Genomic DNA, 25,720 nt, shown 5'->3' with positions numbered 1-25,720 from the left:
ATGTTCTTTCTGGACAGCAAAGGTTTCCTCCTGGCACACCTCCCATGTAGATCAACTTTGTGCAGCCTCTTTCTAATGGTAGACTCGTGCACTTTGACATCAACAGTGGCAAAAGCCACCTGTAGGTCCCGTGATGACATTCTGGAGTTCTTAGAGACTTCTTTCAGCATCTTGCGGTCTGCTCCCGGCTGAACTTGCTGGGGCAGCCTGGCCTGAACAAGTTGGCAGTTGTTTGGAATGTCACTTGTAGAGGATCTTCCGGACAGTCGAATGATTGATTTCAAATTGTTTAGAGATCTTTTTAAATCCCTTCCCAGACTCGTAGGCATCTATAACCTTCTTTCTGAAGGCCTCAGAGAGCACTTTTGATCTAGGCATGGTGACGCCGCACACTTCAACAACAAAGAGCAAACCAAACTAAATGTCTGAGGTTTAAATAAGACAGGTTCCTCCAAGATCCTCTCTGATGATGTTCTAATCATTTGCACCTGAGCTGGTGCACCTGATTCTAATTTTAGGTATTTGAAGTAGTGATAAATGTAAGGGTGTACTTACTTTTTCCACATGTGAAATTTGCATTTATGTTTATTTAAATTATACAATGGACTACAAAATGTAAATGTTTCATGATATTTGTTATATTATATCACCTTTATCTATCAATATTGTTGAAATGAAGATCAAATAGCTGTCTGTTGAAATATGTTGAAAAAGTCAAAACTTTACATGGGGTGTACTTACTTTTTCACGTGACTGTATATATATATATATATATATATATATATATATATATATATATATATATATATATATATATATATATATATATATATATATATATATATATATATATATATATATATATTGTTGTGGATATGAGAATGGTTTGTTTTTTTTGTTGTTGTAGTGTAAATTGTTGTAAAGATCACCCTTTGTAAATGTCATGACCCTTGTAAATACCTCCGTAGTGTAAAGGTCAAAGGGCGTCTCGGTAGTTATTCCATGAAACACCACATTGCAGGACCCGATAATACCCCTGTTCAGTAGTTTATTTCCTTATTATGTGTCTTAGGGTAAGGCTGTGTCTCCCATTAATTTAAATACTCCATTGCACCAAGTGAAATAAGAGTAGATCCCCTTTCATTTCATTTCAATGGCCAACTGCATTTTGGGCGGTTTTCTTCAACCACCATTGGCCACGAGGCAGGGTTGGGGAAGAAAGGCGGGTCCCCACCTCGTCAGAGAGGGGAGGAGTGAGCCAGCCCCACTCGACCAACCATGAACAAGGGGTTTGGCTTGAGAGGGCGGAGAGAGAACGTTTGGGGGAGGTTCGAAAAGGTTGAGGGGCGGGGCCTATATAACCCGCGGCGGGACGCCCCCACAAGAGACAAGAGAGTGGCGAAAGGAGACAGAGAGATGAGTCCAAGAGAGTTGCAAAAAGGTCCAAGGCTGAGCTGAGCTGCGTGGTGAGGTGCAAAGGAAAGAGCTGGGTCCTCAGAGCAGAGCTGAGTTGTGAGGTCCAACAGCAGAGGTCATCCAGGGAAGCGCAAAAGCCTGCGATTCGTCACCTTGCTCGCCAGCGGCAGCGTCTACAGCAGCAGCAGCAACAACGCTCGCCAGCCACTTAGGGGCCTGAACGGCAGTTCGAAGCAGGGCCGCGAAGGAACGGCGGCTGCAGAACGTGCGAATCGTGCTGCCGGACCCAGTGGACTTTCCTCTCCTTCCAGCCAATTCCTATCATCATTCCCCGCGTGAGTCCGTGTCTTCGTTTGTTCTGTCCTGGGTATTAAGGAAGCCTGTTAGATAAGCTAATAATTTGCACTGTGTCACCTGCGTCTCATGTCCCTGTACATAATCGTGACTGCTCCTTTTTGCTTGTGTGTGTAAATAATAAATCCCGTTACTCTTCTGTACGTCTTCCTCTTCCTCTTTGCATTCGGTCACTTTAGAGTTTTCCAGATTGAGTATCTGTGGCGCGATACAGCCAACGTTTGGGTGAATTGGGTAAATCGGGTTTAGTCGGGGAACAACTGTTCGGCCGCGGTTACACCACCGCTCGGTAAAAAATAACATCTAATCCGCGGACCGTAACAAATTGGTGTCGGGGAGTGAGATACGAGGCCCGAAGCACGCTTAACGCGCTCAAAATTACAAGCAGCTGGAAATTGTTTTTTTTTTTTAAGGAAAACCCGAATTTTGAAATGGCGCCATGGCTGGTCAAGGCGACGGGATTCCGGTGGGAGAGATAGACGGGGTGGAATCGACCCAGGACCTCGGGGAAATGTATGTGGAGGAAAGGGAGGAGGAGAAAAATGGCAATGTGGTTGCGGAGGTTTCAGACGCGCAAAATGGCGCTCTCGCGCACGAGGTTACGGGCGCGCAAAATGGCTTCTTTGCGCATGTGGTTACAGCGGCACCAAATCTGGCGGCGCCCGTGACCGTAGCAGCACCGGTGAATTGGGACCTCTTTATGATACAAATAAAGGCGCTCATGGTCCAGACAAGTGAAGACCTGAGGAATGACTTGGGGAACCGAATAGATGCTCAGGGTGAGCGAATGGGACAAATGGGGAACCGGATGGAGGCTCAGAATGAGCAAATGGGGGCAATGAGGGACGAATTGGGGGGCAAAATGGGCGAAATGGGGGGCAAAATGGGAGAAATGTGGGAACGGCTAGAAGCTAAATTTGAGGGGCTAGACAATAATTTTATGGGATTAGACAAGAAATTTGAGGGGTTAGACAATGGGATAGAAGGGGTGAAACATGGGTTAACGGGGGTGGAAAATAGAATGGCTGCCCAGGAGAATCAGTTAGAAGGGGTGAAAAATGGGTTAATGGGGTTAGAAAATAGGATGGAAGACAAATTGCGGGAAATAGGGGAGCAATCCGCCCGGGAAATCGAACAGATGGGGAACCAGATAGAGGAGGTGAAAATCGGGTTTGAAAGTAAATTGGATGCTCAGAGGGATGAATTGGGACAGATGAGGGTAGCATCTACAAAAGAGAGGGAGGAGATGAAAGAGGAGATACGACGAGGTGTAAGTGAGGAGGTCTCGGGGGTACGCGAGGAGGGAAAGCGACGTGAAAAGCGTATAGAGAAAGAGGTGAGAAATGGAACGGCTAGGTTACAGGGGGGAATAGAAGATCTGACGGAGGAGGTGGAACAGCTGACGGTGGGACAGACGGAGTTAGTGGAGCAGGTTCAAAGGAACACTGCGGTACTAGGAGGGTTGAAAGCGACACAAAAAGAAATCAAAAATGACTTGATAGCGACACAGAGGCAATGTCAGATGGTACATGAGGGACTGACAACGAGGTTGGACGAGGTGACGGAGGTAATGGAGACGAAGGACCGGGAGGTGAGGACGCACATAGAGATGGTCAAAATAGCCTTAGAGGACGAACTTGAGGAGACGCACCGGGAAATAAAAGAGGTGAAGCAAAAATTAGAGGAAGTGGAAGAAGAGGTGAGTGAAATTAAGAAGAGACGGACAGAAACTAAGAGAGAAATACAGGAGGAGGTGATGGAATATGTACAAGGTCGGTGCTCAACTCATAATGATGTGCTCGCTAACCAAATAAAGAGTTTGCAGGTGGCAAAGGAGGTGCAGAGACGAGGTGCCAAGGTGAGTGGCGATATATTCGGAAATGCATATGATGTGAGGAAAGCTTCAGTCGGCTTGGGGGTTGATTTGGATCCAGGTGTTCGTGAGAGGCCGTTGGTGAAGTGTGCGACAGGTACGGTGTGCGAAGGAGGAGGTGTGCGAGAATGTCCGACTCTGGGGTGTGTGAGGAAAAAGTTCGCGCCGAGGAGTGAGTGTGCTGTCGAGAGTGAGTCGGTCGTAGCGCGTGTGCGAGGGAGCACATGGAAGCGCGTAGTGAGGAGTGTTACGGAGGATGTAACGGAAGCATGCACGCCTGTGGTGAGTGTCACAGAGGATGTAACGGGAGAGTGTGCGCGAGAAAGGTGTGTAACCGACAGGTGCATGAGGAAAGAGTGCGCTGTCGAGAGTAAGGGTGAGTGCGCTGTTAAGAGTGGTGGTGAGAGTAGTGCGAGTGACACGGAGCGTGAGTTGGTTGTGACAGGTGAAAGAGGAAGTACACCTGGAATGGAAGGAAGCACACCTGGAATGGTAGAGCGTGTGTGGGAATGCACACTGGAATTGGTCGTGAGGCACGTGGTTGGGTGTGCGAGTGAGAGCGCACCTGTGGTTGTCACAGAGGAGGTGACCGAGGAGGGGGCGCGAAGAGGTGTGTTGGTGAGGTGTGCGAATGACGAATGTGTGCCAAGGTGTTCGGTGGTCAGGTGTGTGACCAAGTCGGTGAGCGGAATGAGTGTACCTGGGTGTGTAAGAGAAGGTGCAATGACGAGGAGCATGGGGACAGCTGGATGTATGAGCGAAAGAACGACTGCAATAGCGAAGTACGCGGGGTGTACGGGCGGCGTTGGAGCATCGAGCTCAGTGAGGGTGAAAGGGGTAGCGTATGCGTGTAAGCATGCAGGTGAGGCATCGACGGTAACCGGGTTAGAGGTTAGAGCGACTTATAGCCGAATCGGGCCCTCGGTGCGTGCCGGGTTTTGCGTGCCGCGAGGACCAGCGGGGATCCGAACCACGGCGGGTTCCAAAGGACCGCCGTACGCGATCCACGCTGGGCATCGCTTTGAACGGCCGCGTCCGTGCTCCGCTAGGCGGAACGGGCAGCCCGATAGGAAAGGTCGTCATGGCGACCCCTTTTTGTTGACGCGTTCCAGCAGGTCGAGATCGGGCCATGGGATGGCTCCGTGCCGAGGTGGTGCGTGGGATCTCGGCCCGGGTAAGCCCCCGTCCCTGCACTGAATGTGGGACGTATCCAGCCGCTGGCACAAAACAACCCGCATTCATTACTCGGCTTTACGAAGCCGAGCTCTGGAAGTGAATTGGCGCACCGAGAGGCATTAGTAAGTAGACTGTGATGACGAGGATAGTGTTTTGGCCCCGAAATTAGAAAAACAAAATTTGATGATTGGCAAAGGATTGGCAGAGTGATAATTGGTAATGGTACAGTGATTGGCAGATGATTGGCAAATTTTTGATTTGTTGTATCTGGACGAGCAAAATGTATAGTGAGAGATCCCCGATGTGGTGGGATGGCAACTCTGTCATCCCTCACAGCGAGGGGGGCAAAGGAGCACTAGTTTATGGGGTTGATGGCAGTGAAAACTGGCCCGGGTGGGTTAGGATATATCGTGTGTAGGGCCCTAGAGAGATGACCTTAGATGACGTTAAGGTTAGGTAGTGACAATGATACCTGTAGTGGGGATGCAGGTAGTTTAGAGTGGATGATAATGACGAGGGAGCGCAATAGTTTAAAGGGGCGACTGGGAAGCGCAAGTTTCAGAGGGGAGTAGTTAGTTGAGATGATGCCGTGTGAGTGTTCGAGGTGTATTCAAGTGTATTGAGCAGTGTGTGAGGAACAGGTGTGATTGAACAGGTGTGATTGCACAGGTGTGCAACTGAACAGGTGGATGGAGCAGTGTATGAGTAAGAGTGATAGTGATGTGTATTGTGTTGACCAAATGGTCCAGGGAGAAGGAGGGTGCAGGTGGCACCAGGTGAGTGCACAGGTGTGCAACAACAGGTATGAGGAACAGGTGTATGGAATAAATGGTAATGTGGGATATATGGAGTATTGGAATGGATGGTCATGGAGTGAGTATGGTGGAAACTATGGAGTGGAGTGGATGGTGCGAAGGTGTGAATGGGGGAAGGATGGACCCCCATCACGAATACCCGGGGCGGGTAGTGTAAGTGTTAGGTAGAGGGTATAGGTAAATTGTGGTTGGATATTGGCATCTGTGGTGCGGGTGAGAGAATGGTATTTGGATGGGTGCATTAGTGTTGTGGAAATGGCTGGGCGTGTAGCCTGTTAGTGTGTGTAGTTGGTTTGGGCACTCCACCACTGTGAGGATGTCGGCCAGGTGAGGCCGCAGGTGGGCTCTGGGAGCCGGTAGAGTTGTTGTGGATGGGGCCTGAGGATCCGGAGGACGGACCCGGGTAGCCCAGTGCCAGAGGGCACCAAGGGGTGACAGAGCCAGGAGGGGCCTTCCCCAGTTAGTTAGGTTAGGGTGAGGAGCTAGGTAAGCTCGGGTGGCAACTACAGTGGTGGAGGTGTGCAGGTGGGTAGACCTGCTGGGAGAGCTACACGCCCCAGCCCAGAAATTGTGCAAGGGCACCGGGAGATGAATCGGGGGAGTGAGACCCCAAATTGAGAAGCACCACAGTTTGGTCAATGGGAATTGGCTTTTAGAACCCATAGTGTAAGATGGCCAATGGATTGGCAGGGAAAGACCCCGGGTAGTGTAACGTGTGTTAATGTCATTTAGAGGATAGTTAGGATTGAAGTCTCCTCACACCATCTACATGCACTCACCTGAGGTGACGTAACTCCACACCATGCCATGTTTAATTATTTTTTATGTGCAAATATTTTGGATTGTGAGACGCATCATGACGTGGGTGTGACATTGTGCTTGGTGTTCCATCTCTTCCTCCTTATGAGGATTGATGATGAATTGGGTGATGGCAAATTTTGAAGTGGAGGGATTGTGGAGACGAATTTGGTATAAGGGAAATATGGGGAGATGTAACAGTAGCGACGAATTTGTAAATGTGTAGATTTTGTAAATATGGGGTAAGGGCAAGGGTAGTGTAGGTGACAGGGGGGGGGTGACGTACGGTAAGGACGAGCTTTCTCATTTCGCTCTCCGTACGCATTTCGCCTTGCATTGCCTTATTGATGTGTACCCTTGTGACCCTACCCCTCGCTCATTTATCTTCCCCCTTTTGTCTCCCACATGACCTGTGTGCCATTGGGCGCCGAGGGGAGCGTGCGTGAGTCGGCCATTGTGCGCCCGGAACTCTCAGAACCAGCTGTCTGCATCGATGCACCACATGATGGACCACATGTCTGTGGCCGAGCACCACTTATGGACCCCATGGGTTGGGGCATGGCCCCTCTGCTGGAACCGGCCATGAGGGCCCGAAATCTTGCTGGCGGACCTTGGCCACAGGGCACCGATGCCCCACAGGTGAACCACAGTAGTCGGCCTGGTGGGCCATAAATAAATAAAAGGGACACGTTGGGTGCAAGTTTTAATACAAATAGGCCGCCAGCAAAGGAAAATGACAACAACTGGAAGAAATAATAATAGCCAGCAGAGGGAGCCGAAGAGCAAGAGATCACCTGCAGGGTTAGGGGTTGTTGATTTTATTTTTATTCATGAACATTGATGAACAGTGATGACTGCACCGATTGGTGCTTGTGGGTGTATTGGTGCGTTTTTGGATGTTTTCATGGTGCGTCGATGCAGAGCAGACTGTCTCCCCCCCCCCCCCCCCCCCCCCAGAAAGAACAATTACAGGTCCTGGGTTACGTTTTGTAAATAAAAGTAGCGTCAATTGTAAATAATGCTCCCCACCGTCAGTGTGTAGTTTGAAGACCATTCCGCAATTCGGTTGACTGTGGGCGTAAGTCTGTTAGGCAGGGTGCAATGGAGCAGCGGGACACATTTATTTATGTTTTAAAACTGTCGCACTCAGGGTCAGGTTAAAAGTAGAGGGAACTACACCTACGTGTCACACTAAATTTAAGTCGTAGGCCCGGGAGGTGCCTAAGAGGAGGAGGGTGCAGTGTTGTGGATATGAGAATGGTTTTTTTTTTTTGTTGTTGTAGTGTAAATTGTTGTAAAGATCACCCTTTGTAAATGTCATGACCCTTGTAAATACCTCCGTAGTGTAAAGGTCAAAGGGCGTCTCGGTAGTTATTCCATGAAACACCACATTGCAGGACCCGATAATACCCCTGTTCAGTAGTTTATTTCCTTATTATGTGTCTTAGGATCCCTGGTGTTGGGCTAGCGGCTAGGGTGCCGGCTTAGGATCCTAGGATCCTGGGTTCGAATCTCGGTCGATCGCCGAATTAATGCCAGGGGGGTTGACTCAGCCTGTCATCCTTCCGAGGTCGGCTAATTGAGTACCAGTTCACTGGTAATTCCCTGTTTGTCGTTGAAGGCGGCAAAAAGGGTTGGCGTCAGGAAGGGCATCCGGCCGTAAAACATTGCTTCAAAAAGGGGACCAAAAAACAACAACTACCACGGTCCCCGAAAAGGCCAACCCCCGCTTTGCGGGGAAAAATGGCCTCTAAACGGTGGTTTTTTTAATGTGTCTTAGGGTAAGGCTGTGTCTCCCATTAATTTAAATACTCCATTGCACCAAGTGAAATAAGAGTAGATCCCCTTTCATTTCATTTCAATGGCCAACTGCATTTTGGGCGGTTTTCTTCAACCACCATTGGCCACGAGGCAGGGTTGGGGAAGAAAGGCGGGTCCCCACCTCGTCAGAGAGGGGAGGAGTGAGCCAGCCCCACTCGACCAACCATGAACAAGGGGTTTGGCTTGAGAGGGCGGAGAGAGAACGTTTGGGGGAGGTTCGAAAAGGTTGAGGGGCGGGGCCTATATAACCCGCGGCGGGACGCCCCCACAAGAGACAAGAGAGTGGCGAAAGGAGACAGAGAGATGAGTCCAAGAGAGTTGCAAAAAGGTCCAAGGCTGAGCTGAGCTGCGTGGTGAGGTGCAAAGGAAAGAGCTGGGTCGTCAGAGCAGAGCTGAGTTGTGAGGTCCAACAGCAGAGGTCATCCAGGGAAGCGCAAAAGCCTGCGATTCGTCACCTTGCTCGCCAGCGGCAGCGTCTACAGCAGCAGCAGCAACAACGCTCGCCAGCCGCTTAGGGGCCTGAACGGCAGTTTGAAGCAGGGCCGCGAAGGAACGGCGGCTGCAGAACGTGCGAATCGTGCTGCCGGACCTAGTGGACTTTCCTCTCCTTCCAGCCAATTCCTATCATCATTCCCCGCGTGAGTCCGTGTCTTCGTTTGTTCTGTCCTGGGTATTAAGGAAGCCTGTTAGATAAGCTAATAATGTGCACTGTGTCACCTGCGTCTCATGTCCCTGTACATAATCGTGACTGCTCCTTTTTGCTTGTGTGTGTAAATAATAAATCCCGTTACTCTTCTGTACGTCTTCCTCTTCCTCTTTGCATTCGGTCGCTTTAGAGTTTTCCAGATTGAGTATCTGTGGCGCGATACGGCCAACGTTTGGGTGAATTGCGTAAATCGGGTTTAGTCGGGGAACAACTGTTCGGCCGCGGTTGCACCACCGCTCGGTAAAAAATAACATCTAATCCGCGGACCGTAACAATATATATATATATTCAGAAAGTATTCAGACCCCTTCACTTTATTCACATTTTGTTATGTTGCCGCCTCATGTTGAAATCGTTTAAATTCATTTTTTCCCTCATCAATCTACACTCAATACCCCATAATGACAAAGAGAAAACAGGATTTTAGAAAGTTTTGCAAATTTATTAAAAAAAAAAAACTGAAATATCACATTGACATAAGTATTCAGACCCTTTGCTATGACACTTGAAATTTAGCTCAGGTGCCTCCCATTTCTCTTGATCATCTTTGAGATGTTTCTACACCTTGATTGGAGTCCACCTGTGGTAAATTCAATTGATTGGACATGATTTGGAAAGGCACACACCTGTCTATATAAGGTCTCACAGCTGACAATGCATATCAGAGCAAAAACCAAGCCATGAGGTCGAAGGAACTGCCTGCAGAGCTCAGAGACAGGAATGTGTCGAGGCACAGATTTGGGGAAGCCTACAAAAAAAATTCTGCTGCATTGAAGGTTCCCAAGAGCACAGTGGCCTCCATAATTCATAAATGGAAGAAGTTTGGAACCACCAGGACTCTTCCTAGAGCTGGCCGCCCGGCCAAACTGAGCAATCGGGGGAGAAGGGCCTTGGTAATAGAGGTGACCAAGAACCCAATGGTCACTCTGGCTGAGCTCCAGAGATCCTGTGTGGAGATGGGAGAAACTTCCAGAAGGACAAACAACCATCACTGCAACACTCCACCGATCTGGGCTTCTTGGCAGAGTGGCCAGACGGAAGCCAAACATTTCAATCTTGGTTTCATCAGACCACAGAATCTTGTTTTTCACAGTCTGAGAGTTATTCAGGTGCTTTTTTGCAAACTCCAAGCGGGCTTTCATGTGTCTTTCACTGAGGAGAGGCTTCCGTCTGGACTGAGAACTTGCGCAATGCAAAAAAGGAAATGGACTTTTGGAGATTCGTTGTTTTTTGTCTCTCTTTTGGCCATCATACACAGGTTGCAAATGCAGACTATACAGTACAGGCTAAGAGGTCTTGGGAGAGCGAATGGGTGATTCTTCTCTCTCAGTTTCTCCATCGCAATGTATCAAAATGTTGGGTGCCAGGAAATGACAGTCTCGGGCATGTGAGAGTACAGGTACGCTCTTACCACAGCCACTGTGTCATCTTGATACCGTTCCCTCAAGTCTGTGCAAGTATCCTTAAGTTTTTTATACTTCCGGCAATGTTTTTCTCGTTTTTTTTCTGCAGAGTTTTTCTCTGCAGCACAAAGGCGGGGGGTTAATGTTGATGTGTTGCTTCTCCATTTGTTCAACAGCATGCATTTTTTTTTGTGTGTGCAAGATCGAGGGTCGTGTAAGAGCTAACATTAATCGCAAAAAACAAACGGACAAATAAAACATGTGATAAAGGGAGCGGGAGACAAGATGGGGGGAGAGAGAGGGAAGCACACAAGCACAACAACGGCAGAGAACAGGGACATCGGGAGATCTGTGGGAGGGAGAGGGCTTTGGGGGAGGGGGCAGGGGAATGGGGGTGGGTGGTGGGTGAGGTATAAAACAAATGGACACTGATAAGACTTCCAGGAAAGAAGTTGGTATTTCAAAAAGTTGGATCTGGGGTGAATTAACAGGGGTAGAAAAGATCAAGGTTTTGGATGGGGGAAGATAAGAGATGGTGGTGAACAACTATTTTAAAGACCTGGAGGGAGGAGTGGGATTGAAGAGAGTAAGGGAGTTTGTTCCAGAGGCGGGATAAAAGAGGAATGAAAGAGTGAAGGTGAGCAGAGAGTCTTGATTTTGGCAGTTTCACCAGAAGAGGGTTGCTGGCAGATCTTGTGCAACCTGGAGGAATATTTGGGGGACAGAGCACAGATAAGCTGGGGGAGCTAGGCCGGAGAGGAGTTGGTAGAAAACAGAAAGACCACCAACCTGCCTGCGGTGAGAGAGTTTAAGGCCTTTAGAATCAGCTTCATCGCGGGAGATTCCAATTATTCTGCAAGCTTTGGTTTCTACACCACGAAGACGAGCTAGGTGTGAGGCAGGAGCACCAGCCCAGAGGGGAGATCAGTATTCCATCAAGCTGTGGATGAAAGCTTTGTGTGTGGTGAGGAGCTCAGGTGTGCCAAGGAAGGACTTCGCACGATGGAGGATGCCCAGTCGGCGACTGGCTTTGGAGGCCAGCTTGGAAATGTGGTTTTCCCAGGAAAGATCATGGCAGATAGCGAGACCCAAAAGCTTGAGTGACAGAACTTCTTGGAGAGGATTGTTGTGAAAGTAGATGGGAGCATTATCCAGACGGTCTTTTCGGAAGAGACATGGTAAGAGTGTGAGATTTGGCAGGATTGAAAGACGTGTTACACTTGTTTGACCAGTTTGTCATTTTGTCCAGGTCTGCGGAGAGTGAGGAGGCTGCTGCCTGCCGATCTGATGGATGAGGTAGGGAGCGGCAGAGAGTGGAGTCATCAGCAAAGAAATCGAGGATTTTCCAGAGAGTCAGAGAGATCATTGATACAGACCATAAAAAGCACAGGGCCCAGAACACTGCCTTGAGGAACTGCAGCCTGAACAGGAAGGGGAGATAAGAGAATTCCATTCAGGACCACACACTGCGACCGGTGAGGAAGTCCGCAATCATGCGTGGAGGTTTCCATGGATACCATAGGAGGAAAGTTTGGTGAGCAGAGCGGGATGCCAGACCGTATCAAAGGCACGAGATATGTCAAGGGAGACAGCTCTGATTTCCTGTTTGGCATTGAGGACCTCCATCCATTGTTGAGATAGCAGAAGCAGCATGTCCAGAGTAGAATGACCTGGTCTGAATCCAAATTGATGATCCGAGATCAAGCCATTGGAGAAGAGGAAGGATTTGATATCCGAAGCAATGATGGATTCCATGACTTTGCTGATAATTTTTGAGCAGGCTGATTGGTCTGTAGTTGCAAGGATCTGTTTTTGCACATTTCTTTTGTAAAGAGGTAATGTAAGCTGATTTCCAAGCAGATGGTAGATGACCTTGAGCAAACGAGAGGGTGAAAAGAACAGAGAGAGGGAGTGAAAGAGCGGCAGAGCATGATTTTAGGACCCTTGGGCTGATGCCTTCTGGTCCAGTTGCAGAATCAGAGTAGAGGTTTGACAAAAACTTCTCCACTTTGTCAAGAGAGAAGGACACAGAGTCCAGGAGCAGCTGGGTACGACTGGGTACGGTAACTCGGTAAGGTGGGTACAGAGAGAGTTGGGTTTTTGACACAAGATTTTGAGGCAAACACAACGTTTAGGCATTCAGCTTTTTCACGTGCGCAGTCAGATTTTTTTGCCGTTTGAGGTAAGGGAGGGGATGGAGGGGGAACAAACACCAGAAACAGATTTGACCAGATGCCACCAGGATTTGGATGAGGGACACAGGTTTGAGAGTTCAGTCTTGAGATTAGAGAGATAAAGCTTCCTGGCTCTCCTGATGGTAGACACACACTTGTTCCAAGCTTTGTGAAAGGATCGGAGATTTCCTTCCGATGAATTTGCCTTGCATGAGGCAATGGCAAGATGTTTCAGGGCAACTGCCTCACCACAAGATTCAGTTTTCCCCTCTCATTTGACATTTACAGACGTGAAAACATTGAATTTGCTAAAACATGCTGCCTCACCTTACGTAAAAAATGAATGGCCCTTATCAAGAATATAATGGGGACAAAGGCCCTTTTTATCTTCACTTGTTCAATTCCCTAAGTGATAAAGGTTACACAAAGGGAAGGATGAAATATTTATTTCAACTTTCCAGAAAAAAGTCCAACCGGATGTCAGTTCTGAACGAAAACCTCATGGTGATGTTTGATGATTTGATGTTTTGATTGCTAGTGATTTGTTTAAAAGTCTTTATCAAAATCACTTTTTGGCTTAAATAAAAACGTATATTTTTCATATATAGTGTAATGATTGGAAATCCTCACACCTCATCCATATTCCTTTCACCCCTAAATTATATAATGCCATTTTATTAATAAGTGGAAAACAAAATAAAAACACAGCAATAACAATTCCAATCAATTTTTGTCCCTTAAATCCCTTGCAATCCCTGTTTGTTTCAAATCAGATTAATGCGCGAACGTGAGAATGGGTTCGAAAATCGACCGCGGCATTTTGGGAACCAAATTCAAATATTGTCAGATATTCATGGAAAATAATAAATTATATTCTGACCTTTTTCTTCTGACAAATACTGTCAGATTAAATGTTGGATATGCACGGAGCACCCTGTTGTGCATTTCTTCCTTAATCGGCTTGTTCTTGTTCTGGCAAGAATGACAAGATTTACAGAATTCCGGCACATCACGTCGCAATCCTGGCCAGAAAAAATGTGCCAGAATTCTTTCACGATCTTGGTGGTGGATGACTTGTCACCTACCCAAGTCATCCACCAAGTTTTGTCCGAATCCGTTGACAACGTTTTGAAATATCGTGCTGTGTATCGTTTTTGGCCCCATCTCTACATAGTGAAGAATCACTTTTTTTTAAAATTTCATTTTCATATCTGGATTTCGATCTTCACCAAAATCTAATCAATTCGTCCTTGTCACACACCCAAACCTGTCTACCAAGTTTTGGCCGAATCCATTGACAACGTTTTGAAATATCGTGTTATTTATTGTCCTCTTTAATACATGGCAGATGAAGACCGGCCTCAGACAAATAGCCGAAACGAGCTTTAACTCCGAGGCGTACTTCGAACTTGGCGAGATTATGTTTTCGCGTGCGCGGGAAGGTTCAAGGCCTTATCTGATCGGAAACACACAGGGTTATTCGGAACCCACAAAACAAAGAAACGAACCAGGACAGAAAGTAAAATTCAACAAATATAAATTTATTTACAGTGATGTAAAAGACAATGAAAGGCGAAGTAAACTAAAATTCCTAAATGAGGGACCCTCCACTCTGATGCAAAATACAGACAGGGGAAAAGCTAATGAAAATAAAATGGTTTTTTTGTGCCGGCACTTAGTGTTGTTATTCAAGCGAGGGTATCGAATGAAGCCGACAACACAAAGTGCTGGAAAATCGCCAGATGGCGCAAAGCTCCTCTTAGAATCACCACGAACGTGAGATGATTTTGTGTGGCCGGTCCCCTTTCGCTTTTGTCTCCCTCCGACTGACCGCAAACCGCCGCCGTATTCTTCCTCCTCACAGGTGCACATGTGACCAAAACGACCCACTCCCGCCTTCCACCAAGGTACCAAGACAAAGAGATCGACGGGACGGCTTCTTTTTCTCCGTTACTATCCAAGGCTTCACGGAAGGACGCAGCACAACCACAGCCGTTTGCCAGCGCGACCAAGACAAAATGAGAGTAATATAGAGAGATGCGGCGAGCCGCAACCAAACTCAGGACAAGAGAGACCAAGATGGGCTGACCGCGTCTTTTTCTTATCACTCTCGAATGTTCCACACTGATGTCACGCTCTCTACAATCATCGAACACTACTCAATCATCCCATCACACCTCCACCAATCACGAAGGCCTGGGCATGGCCTCCTCGTTACGAGTCGTCGGAGGGTGGGGAGGGGGACGGAGTCTCGTCGTCGTTCGGGAATGTTCAGATGACGTCGGGGTTTCCTTGCCGATCGGCAACTGCTGTTTCTATTTGGCCTGACTGCTCTGTGAGCGAATGAGTGTTTGTGGCATGGCTTCTTTTTTTTTTAACAACATAGGGAGAAATTACAGAGGACAACTATGCACTGGGGAGTTGATCTTTCAGTCCCTATCTTTTTAACACAAGCCCCACCCCTTTGTATGGAGACATGCAAACGTTCTTACCCGGACAGATGGCCTACTTATGTACATCGATATGGGTTCTTCTTCTTCACTACACTTGGAAAATGCTAATCAATACGATTCTGACTTTCCTATGAGGTATTTCATGCCTACCCCCACAAACGTAACAATAACATTTTTGGCTCGATCTCTCGACTGTGAAGAATCACTTAAAAAAAAAAAAATCTTAATCCGGATTCAGATCTTTACCAAAATCGAATCAATTATACCTTGTCACACATCTGACCTGTCCACCATGTTTCTTCCAAATCGATCTCACTTTTCGAGAAATCGTGCTCACAGACAGACAGACAGGTAAGCAGGGTTGAAAACATGTCCTCTGTCCACCTTTGGTGGCAGACGTAACAAACATTTTTGTTTCGTTTGATTAACTCTTCACCTTTGTTATTGTCCCTATGTTTGGTGCACTCGTATTCCACAATCCGAGGGATTTTACGAGGTTTCACATTTTCCTCTTTAATTCTTGCCTAATCTCATCTCGATTGGTTAAATAGAAATCTTAATGTCGTTTACCTTGGTTACATGGAACCTGATAAACTTGCAGGTGAACTTTTTTTATTTATCCGATCAATGTCCATTTTGTGGTTTGAACATGAAAAGCTCTCAGTAAGCACAAAATCGGCTGTCGTGAGCATTGTCAATTATGTACATATCGAATTGCCTGCTGACCTTGGTGTTTTTAGACGTTTTACTTCACCATTCATTTCTCATATCGAGACAGCTATGTTATGTACATTTATGTTGGGTTGACAACCAAGTTATGCTGTTGAGCAAATCCTTAGGTACAGCAGTTCTCAATTTATGTACATATGTGCTCTATTTTTAAATGCCCTTGTGTGTTTGCACATTCGATTGTGGTGTATTTCTTTGGAATGAATGCTCTCATTGCTCCGCAGTATGAATCTAGGGAGCTGGGGAATCGTTTGTCGTGAGGTGGAAGTGCAGTCATGAATCACAACGGAGTGTACTTTTTATTTTTCATATTGATGTGCTTAAAGCTGAGGAAATAGTGAATTTTTGACCTCACAATATATTATGTGTATAATAGCACAAGTACTTATCCCAAGTGATGTGAAAGGTCTAAGTTAATCTATCAATTTAAACTACGTGTGTGTGTGTGTGTGTGTGTGTGTGTGTGTGTGTGTGTGTGTGTGTGTGTGTGTGTGTGTGTGTGTATGTGTGTGTATATATATATATATATATATATATATATATATATATGTATACTGTTGTGGCCAAAAATATTGGCACCCTTGCACTTTTTGTCCCCGTCGCACCGCGGAGCGAAAGGGGGACTATGGTTTTCCCCTCCGTCCGTGCGGGCGTGCGTGCATCCGTGCGTGCGTGCGTAAGCGAAGGATCGAATTCTAATTTGGTGTGTGGGTGCAACCCACGTCAAAATCCAAGATGGTCGCCGCCATGTATGTCTGACGCCATGTATGTCTGAACCTTGTGAGCGGAATATCTTGAAAAATAAGCGAACTACCAACTTCGAAAATGGTGTGTGGGTGTATCTCGGCATAAGGAAGAACGCTCTTGAAAATTGGGTCGCCACGTCAAAATCCAAGATGGCCACCGCCATGTATGTCTGAACCTTGTGAGCGAAATATCTTGAAAAATAAGCACGGTACCAACTTCTAATCTGGTGTGTGGGTGTATCTAGGCACAAGGAAGAACGCTCTTGAAAATTGGGTCGCCACGTCAAACTCCAAGATGGCCGCCACCATATATATGTCTGAACCTTGTGAGCGAAATATCTTGAAAAATAAACGAACTACTAACTTCTAATCTGGTGTGTGGGTGTACTACGCATAAGGGAGAACGCTATTGAAAATTTGGTCGCCACGTCAAAATCCAAGATGGCTGCCTTGCGTCTTCCACTTTGTCAACTCACATCACTTCGACGGGGGACCTAGGCGTAACGCTTGTTTCAAATAATGCATCATTTCTTCCAGAATATTGTTGAAATTTAAAAAAAATATTTTGGTATCCACATATGAATTTCTTTGGTTTGCAGTGGAACAAAACAAAAAAAGCTGAAAAAATACAAAATCTTAGCTTATTCCACACAGAAATCCGAAAATGGCCCGGACAATATTATTGTCAGCTTCTTGAAGTTGCTAGAAATAATTGGATTTCAAGCAGGTGATTCTCCTTCACTTTGAATTGAACTCCCCTGTGGTGAGTTGCAGGTGCATGCAATATAAAAATCACTCATTCAATCAGTTTGAATTGAGAAAAGGAGTCATTCTGCTGTTTTGTGTCAGTGTGTACCATACTGAGCATGGAGAAAAGAAAGAAAACCAGCGAATTGTCTGAGATCAGACACAAGATTGTAGCCAAGCATGGACAATCTCAAGCTACAAGGCCATCTCCAGAGACCTTGATGTTCCTGTGTTCACCATACGCAATGTTATCAAGAAGTTTGAGGCAGTTTTAGGCCCATGGCACTGTAGCCAACCTCCCTGGATGTGGCCGCAAGAGAAAACTTGATCGAAGATTGCAGCGAAGGATTGTTCGAATGGTGGAGAAAGCACCTCGATCAACTGCCAAACACATTCAAGCTCACCTTCAGACACAAGGTACGACAGTTTCAACTCGCACCATCCCTCGCCAACTCAATGAAAGGGGGTTCTACGTTGGGAGACCCAGGAGGACCCCACTGCTGAGAGAGAGACATAAGCCCGACTGGAGTTTGCCAAAACACACCTGATCAAGCCAAAATCCTTCTCGGAGAATGTCCTGTGGACAGATGAGACCAAATTGGAGCTTTTTAATCTCTATGTTTACAGAAAACAAAATGAAGCCTTCAAAGAAAGGAATACCTTCCCTCCAGTCAAACATGGAGGAGGTTCAGTGATGTTTTGGGGTTGCTGTGCTGCCTCTGGCACTGGGTGCCTTGAATCTGTGCATGGCATCATGAAATCAGGAGATTACCAAGGAATTTTGGAGTGCAATGTTCAACCCAGTGTCAAAAAGCTGGATCTCCTTCGAAGGTCATGGGTCTTGCAGCAGGAGAATGACCCCAAACACACTTCAAAAAGCACCCAGGAATGGTTCAAGACAAAACGCTGGACTGTTCTGAAGTGGCCAGCAATGAGTCCAGATCTAAATTCCATTGAACACCTGTGGGGAGATCTGAAAACAGCAGTTGGGAGAAGGCACCCTTCAAATCTGGGAGAACTGGAGCAGTTTGCACAAGACAAGTGGGTCAAACTGCCAGGAGAGGTGGAGGAAGCTCATTCATGGCTATAGGAAGCTCTTGACTACAGTTATTTTGTCCAAAGGTTGTGCTACCAAATATTAAGTGCTGCCAAATATGAAGTGCTACCAAATATGAAGTCTCGGGTGTCAATAATTTTGTCAATGCCATTTCTTTTTATTTTCCGATTTAAAAGGATATATTAAGTTCTGAATCAAAAACAAGGGTTCTGTAATATTAACAGTGAAATAAAGAATTGTGGAGACCAAATACTTTTGTCAATTTCAACTTATTTTAACAGAAAATTGTGAGTTATTTGAAATAAGTGCAAGGGTGCCAATATTTTTGACCACGAATGTACATGTGACTATGTATATATGTATATTTTTTCGTTGAGCGTTGTTTTTCTTTCTCCTGCCTCCTTCCCTCAGTTCCACTACAAGATGCACAAAAGATGTAGAGGTTACTGTGAGGTGCTGTGCCGGTGAAGGCGGGGAGGGAGTGGAGTGCGGTGTGTGATTGTACAACTGCAGTCCATGCAACGGCGAGGAGATGGCGGTCGCGGCCGAGCAGGCCAGCCGACAGATGCGACGCTGCGCTTACTGCAGTCAAACATTGAGGATATGCGAGGACGTTTGGCTGATTTACATATGGAGCTGCAACAGGAGAGGAACAAGGTTGGAAATGGAAATCTACTCTGTTCTGCTCAAATAATATACAGGACAATGCCGAGATACGAGTTCAATCTACTTAGGATTAGAACTCTCTGCAAGTATTGTTTTTTTTATGCCTATTCGAGGATTGTGGAAGAGCTGGTACTAGTACACTGAACATATCAGGATGCAACAGGACAAAAGGAACAGTAGAGAGAGAGGGGAAACACCAACAGCAGAGTTGAAGGCGAAGATAGAGGGACACTTGAACAATCAATGGATGTATGGAAGAATGGGGGAGGGGGTCGCAGGACAAGATGGATACATAAGGAAACTCTCAGGAGGGAAAATGGTAAATTTGGAAGGACGATGGCTTGAGGTGGGGTGAGGATGCCATTGACGAGTGCAGAAAAGATATTGGTTTTGAATTGGGGAAGATCAGAGATGGTGAAGAACAGCTGTGTTGAACACCTGGAGGGAAGCATGGAATTGAAGAAGATGTGGAAGTTGGTTCCAGAGGCAGGGAAAAGGAGGATGAAATAAATAGAGGAGAGCTCCTTGATCCATTTGACGAGATCAGGTGGAAGTGATGCACGAAATTGCTAGAAATAGAGATTTGCATTCCATAGTGATTTAAATAAATAGGCTTGCAGCATAACTTAGAGGTAGGTAGGCACACGCACCTTGAGTTGTTAGCCTGGGTTTGAATCCTGGCCCAGCTATATACTGTCATCCCGGTGTTTTAGTCAGGTTCACTACGTTAACAAATATAATTTCGTTCAAAATTTTGGGAGATTAGCAAACCTGTACATTTTTGGAATCATCAGAGCTTGGAGAATCCGAAAATCAATGTTGGCATTTGCACAGACAGCTGCATGGCCGCCATTTTGGATTTTCAAAATGGCCGCCATAAAATACATATTTTGTGCTATCTCGACTTCTAGTCAACCTAGAGACTTAATTTAAAATGCTAATCCTATGTTTTCTGGGTCAAGGAATCCAATAAAGGTCTCAAAATAGTGCTCAGGATTATAGAAAAGCAACAAACAAAGGTAATTGAAAACCATTGTCTTTATATTTGTGATATAAGTGTATTACATAATACATGATATTGCAAGTCATTTGAAGTTATAGGTATGGGTTTATAAAGCAAGAAAGCAGCCTTGTTAGTATCAGATTGAACTATAAGTCCTATACACAGGATCTACGAGGTCTATACCGTTCAGGAATATGCTTTTACAGATCTTCATCACTATCCCGAGTGTCATTTTCGCAAAGGTGTCTACGCAAATGTAAACATTAATTTTTGGATTCCTCATGCTCTGAATATTCCAAAAATGTATAGTTTTGCTAATCTCCAAAAAATTTGAACGAAAAAACATAGTGAACCTGACTATTTCTTAGACAATGGGCAAAGCATCGGTGTGTCCTGTTCCTAGGATGGATATTAAACTGGCCGTCGCATTTGCCAGAATGTATTTGTGGAGATTAAACATCCCACCATGCCCTTCGCTAAGAGTAGGCGAGCTATCGCTTGCACCATGACTAAATTACAAATTCATACTCCAACCTACAGTGCATCAGCAGCACAGCTGTGCTCCCAGAAAATGGATGCCACCTGCATCCACTTGCTGCATACGAAAGAAGAAGAAGAAGACTCAAATAAACAAGCAAAATGTACAGTGCTATCTGTGAGCATAAATCAAACGAATCTGAAAGATCAATACTCGCCAAAATGGTACAACTGATCAATCAAATCATAATCATCTGGTCTTTTGGTAATTGTATTAGTACCCGACTGCAAAGCCGCAATGAGCCGGCGAAGCCAAAGCCTTTTGCCACTATTTTACCCATCACCATGGCATCAGTAGGTTAGGTAGTTGGTAGTAGGTAGGTGTAGTAGGTACCGTACCTGGTTCAAAATGACATCATTTGCATTCTGGATGAGATTAAAATTTATAAAATTTCCTTCTTGATTAATTCGGTGAATTCCGTCTCAACTTCGGATATTTCCGGCCGTGAAAAACTATCCCCTACGGCCGCGAGATTTCTAAAAAATAATTCTTCGCCAATTTTAGAATATTTGACGCCGTTTTCAGCCCCCGAAACGGTAAAAAGCTTTTTTGAAATATTTTTTCAAATGCTCGAATCTCATTGGTTCCGGTGTTTGGTGACGATTTTCGTTGAAGATAACCAGGGCCCATGCGAGCCCGGGGAACGAGGTTGGTCTTAAAGTATTTTAATTATAAATTAGAGGTGCAAAAGATTGTGAATCAAACAAAGACGGGTGAAACAAACTCCTATTGAACTTTTTCGCATTTTTTTATGCATACTTCCGCATCTGCAAGATGGCGGCCTCCATGGAGCGATTTGGTGCATCAAAGCGTAGAAATTCTCAAAGGATTCAGCCAAATCTGGCTTTTCAACATAATACGTACGCGTTCATTCACAACACCGGCTTGGCCGGCTATTAGTTGTTCTAATTTGCATCAAATTCTGGAAATATCACCTGGGAGATCATGTGACATTTTTCAAATCTTGAGGAAGGTTCCCTTCCCTTTGCTTCAATAATTTTGGTGTCATTGGCTCTCGCTGGTAACCAACAATGACCAACAATAGCACAGATTAATATATTGGTGATGACCACCAGGTTTTCCCCACAATATTGAAGCAAAAGTGATGGAAATCACTCGGAAGCTACCGAATGCAACATAAATGGCCGAAAACATACGGAAGGAAGCCACAAAAATTGGGAAGTTTAAATATCCGAAAAGATCTGAAAACTAGAGAATTCATCAGAGATGACACCCCACACCGTGTTGTACATATATACATTACCGTACTTCAGTTTTTTAAATAAAATCATAATTTAACTATTGTTAAAAAACCCAGACGTTAGTGCTATTACAGCCAGAAGTAATCATGAACAGCACGCTTATACACCACCCCATTGAACCTTTATTTAAATGGAGGTTCTGCAAAACTGGAGGTTCTTGGAAGTTTTATGACAAGCGATTTGTGTTCTCCAGTGTTCAAGTATATAATTCAATATAAATAAAATAAAGATTGGGAAAATTGTATAAATTAATTAATTCAGTGTTTTACCGCTGTTTTAGCCAGTGTCTATTACATCACCCTATCTAACACATTACATTATTTATTCGTGCCTGTTGTTTGTGCCTTAAAAACTACGTTTCCGGTTTAGAATGATTTTAAATTTTGACTTTTTGTTTGACTGCCAGGCGCAGGTAGACAGAGTAAAAATATTATCTCAGTCCTCCCTGCGCATGCGCAATCATGACAGATTAATTGACAAAGTATGTTAAAATGAAAGACTTCCTATTCATGTTCCGATACGTGGTCAAAATATAATATTAGATTTAAATATGTTGTTCCTCGATCATAAACTCACGATCATAAACTGATAAGTCTGACAGATGGACAGACATTAAGCAATTATTGCTTAACCCTGCTTTTTGCTTCGCGTGTGCAGGGTAACGACAACAACTGGCAAGTGAAAATATACTTGGTCGGCGAGAAATATTGGGAACAATTTTTCTCCATAATGCCCAATAAAGACTTTATTCTCCTCTAATATCAGTGAAAGCTTCATGAGAGCTAATGTTATTGTAGAAGGTGGAGCGACGTCCATTGTTTATTGACACTTTAAAAGGATGTAACCTTAAATTGATCCTTGATCCATTTGACTAGAACAGATTCTCATTCAGAATCAGAATCCTTCCTCCCACAGGACGTCCCTGATTTATTAGTGTGTTTCCCTGGTTGTTGTCTCCTGTGATTTGATAGGTCTGAACCCCGCCCTGGTGGCAGAGTTTCTCTTTACATGAATAACTCCATTTTTCACCATCTGTGTACTGATCTTCCACCTCCTAACCCCCAGGAGTACCTTTGGCTGTGACCTCCCCTCCACTCGCACCATGTGTTTGTCTGTGTGTTGCACCGTCCTCCAAACAGTGATGACTCCATCTATATATCTCTCTATCTCAGACAACATGGACCAACTTGTAACTGCTCATCCCAACTCCCTCTTCCTCACAAGTGGTGATTTCAATTGCCAACATGCAAATTGGTTGGGTGTTGGTACTTCTCTCACCAGCCAAGTCACTTCTGCAAAGACCTTCTGTGACTCCATGGAACTGACTCAATCAGTGAACTTTCCAACCCAGATTTCTCCCAATGACAAATCCTCCCTTCTGGACTTGGTGATAACCATCTTTCCCACAAATGTCTCCTATTCTTCCTCTGCTGCAATTGGTTCATCTGATCATGCTTGTCAAAGTCCTCATCTCTCTGGCTATTGTCAGAGTTGAGCTGCCTCAGCTACGGCGAGTTTGGCAGTTCACTCAGGCAGACTGGCATGGACTGCAAGCACCCATCTCTCTTCAGGACTGGTCTTCCATATCTACTGCCCCTGATGTGAACTCAGCCTGGGAATTCTTCCACCAAAACCTGCTCTTTCTTATGCACAGATGTCAAAGGGCAAAGTCCCATCTTGTCTAGATGTGTTTCAGGGTAGTGCAGTTGTTGAAACCCGAATCCTATCCAGGTTCCTCCTGTTGACTCCATCTTTGCTCTTTACGTCTTCGTGTTCCTTCTGATTCCAATGCAGTATTTGGTCTTCCGTTTGATTCAATTATATCCTACCTTTTGCCCATGGTACACTGAATCATGTGGTGAGGCAGTCGCTCTGAAACAAATTGCCGACTCTTCTTGGAAGGCAAATCTGACCGAAGGTGATCTCAGTGCATTCCAAAAAGTTCACAGCAGGCGTGTGTCCACTCTAAGGAGAGCCAGAAAACACAATCTGTCCAACCTCGAGAATGAACTTTCAAACTTGCTCAGGGCCATCTCTCTGGACACATTTCGTGCTTTCAATACAGTCTGGCATCCTACCTTACTTTCCAAACTCTGCCTATGGCATTCAATGCCAACTCCACACATGGCTTACTGACATCCTCTATTATCGTAGCCTGCGTGGCTCTCAATGGAATCCCTTCATCTGTTCTCCCTGTCAAGGCTGGAGTGCCCCAAGGCAGTGTTCTGGGCCCAGTCGTATTCCTGATCTTCATCAATGATCTCTGAATCTCTGGAAAATCCTCTTTATCCATTTGCTGATGACACCACCCTCTGCTGTGCTCATTCAGACAGGAAGGCTGCAGGCTTTTCCCTCTCTTTATATCTTGACAAAAATCATAAGTTGGTAAAACACTTGGAATATGTCTTCAAATCCAGGAAGTTGGATTTTAAATCTCACACTCACTCTATTTCTCTCTGTGAAACGACTGTCTGACAATCTCCCTTCCCTCCCCCAACCCTCAAGCCATCCTCCTCCCAAATTCCAGTTTTTTCTTCCTAAGAGATTCCTTCTGTATTCGTCCTGTCTACCCCATGCATCCTTTCCTGTCCCCCATTCCTCACCATACCCTTTGCTTGTCCAAATCTCCCTCTATCTTGTCCTTCAACTCCACTGTTGGTGTTTCCCCCCTCTCCCTCTCTCTACGATTTATTTTATCCTGATGCGTCCTGATCCGTTCAGTGTTCTCGCTCCTCCATGAGCCTTGACTCTGTGCACAAAGAAAAGAATGTGAAAACTGGATCGTTTCATCGCCTTTTTCATTGCCATTGTGAACCTGATTATTGATCAGATTTGAGCCAGTTTGGTTAAATTTAGCTCACACCAGTTATCAGAGAGTGGAGACCTGAGTGATGTCTAAGGAAGCTTACTCAAGATTGCTTCCAAAACAGATTGATTTCACTGAAGAAGATCTCCATTTCTAAAATGTTCACTTTGTTGATATGGTTCAAAGCACTGTGAGTGCTTGCTTCATTATGTTTGTTCTGCGCTGCTTTGTTCATTGTTTTAATGTCCCATACTAGACTACATCAAGGCTATAGAGTTTGTCTAAATAAACAATATAAACAATGGATTTTACCAACTGAAAATAGATAAGAATATTGTTAAGAAAATGAGAATTTCTTTATTTTACTGCAGTTTTTCTTTGATGGAGTCGAATGGATATACTTCAATAAACCTGTGCATCAGGGCAGCTATGTGATTGGCCCTTCAGGGACAAAAGATGTGCTTGGTATTCCAAGCATAAGAGAGAATGTGTGAGACTCACACAGGATGGAGAGAGAGAGAGAGAGGAGAGGAGAGGAGAGGAGAAGAGAAGAGAAGAGAAGAGAAGAGAAGAGAAGAGAAGAGAAGAGAAGAGAAGAGAAGAAAAGAGAGAAAGAGAAACAACTCAAGAAAGGAGAGATTGGCTGGTGGTGTTAAGGCAGTGAGATAATTATATACTTTAATTAGTCCGTGAGAGTAGGTTATGTTTCCAGGGCAAGGTACATTTGAATCGGCCAAAACAAAATGGCGACTTAAGAACCCAGTGATATGACAGAGGGCTGGCCAAGATGGTGCACCGCCATTTTTATAAGGCTTATTTTGTTGTTGTTTTTGTTTTTGAAGATTATTTAGGAGGTGTTCATTAGGGGTGTTTAAACACACCCAAACACCCAGTTTTCATTCATGCAATCCCGTGAAGTTCGATAAGTATGCCTGCAAAGTTTGGGGCCTCTAGGTTTCATGGTTTTGGAGTTATGGAGGAGACGCACACACTGATGGACTAACGGACACACACACTGTCTTTTTGACTGACACAATTTATTTTATTTTATTCACACCAAATATTGGTTGTGTGCTATTAAATGAAAGGTAATGTTGCTCTCAATAATAATATTTATTTATTTATTATGCCAACTATGAGTATACATTCATAAAAATTGATTCAAAATATAAATGCA

At 45.1% G+C, this 25,720-nt stretch overlaps 1 protein-coding gene across 1 annotated transcript in view; it reads left to right on the top strand.

Moving 5' to 3' along the window:
* Positions 1-25,720, top strand: part of LOC137423760 (janus kinase and microtubule-interacting protein 3-like) — a 225,009-nt gene that overhangs the window by 26,327 nt on the left and 172,962 nt on the right. The window contains exon 2 of the mRNA XM_068111243.2: positions 18,680-18,925. Coding sequence (XP_067967344.2) covers positions 18,785-18,925 — 141 coding nt within the window. The 5' untranslated portion in view covers positions 18,680-18,784. The remainder of the gene's footprint in view (positions 1-18,679; positions 18,926-25,720) is intronic.

Source organism: Myxine glutinosa, chromosome 3 (genome assembly GCF_964187855.1).
Source record: "Myxine glutinosa chromosome 3, kmMyxGlut1.1, whole genome shotgun sequence".
NCBI classification, from domain to species: Eukaryota; Metazoa; Chordata; class Myxini; order Myxiniformes; family Myxinidae; genus Myxine; species Myxine glutinosa.
The sequence above is the reverse complement of the archived record's forward strand: the minus strand, read 5'-3'. Positions and strand labels throughout refer to the sequence as shown.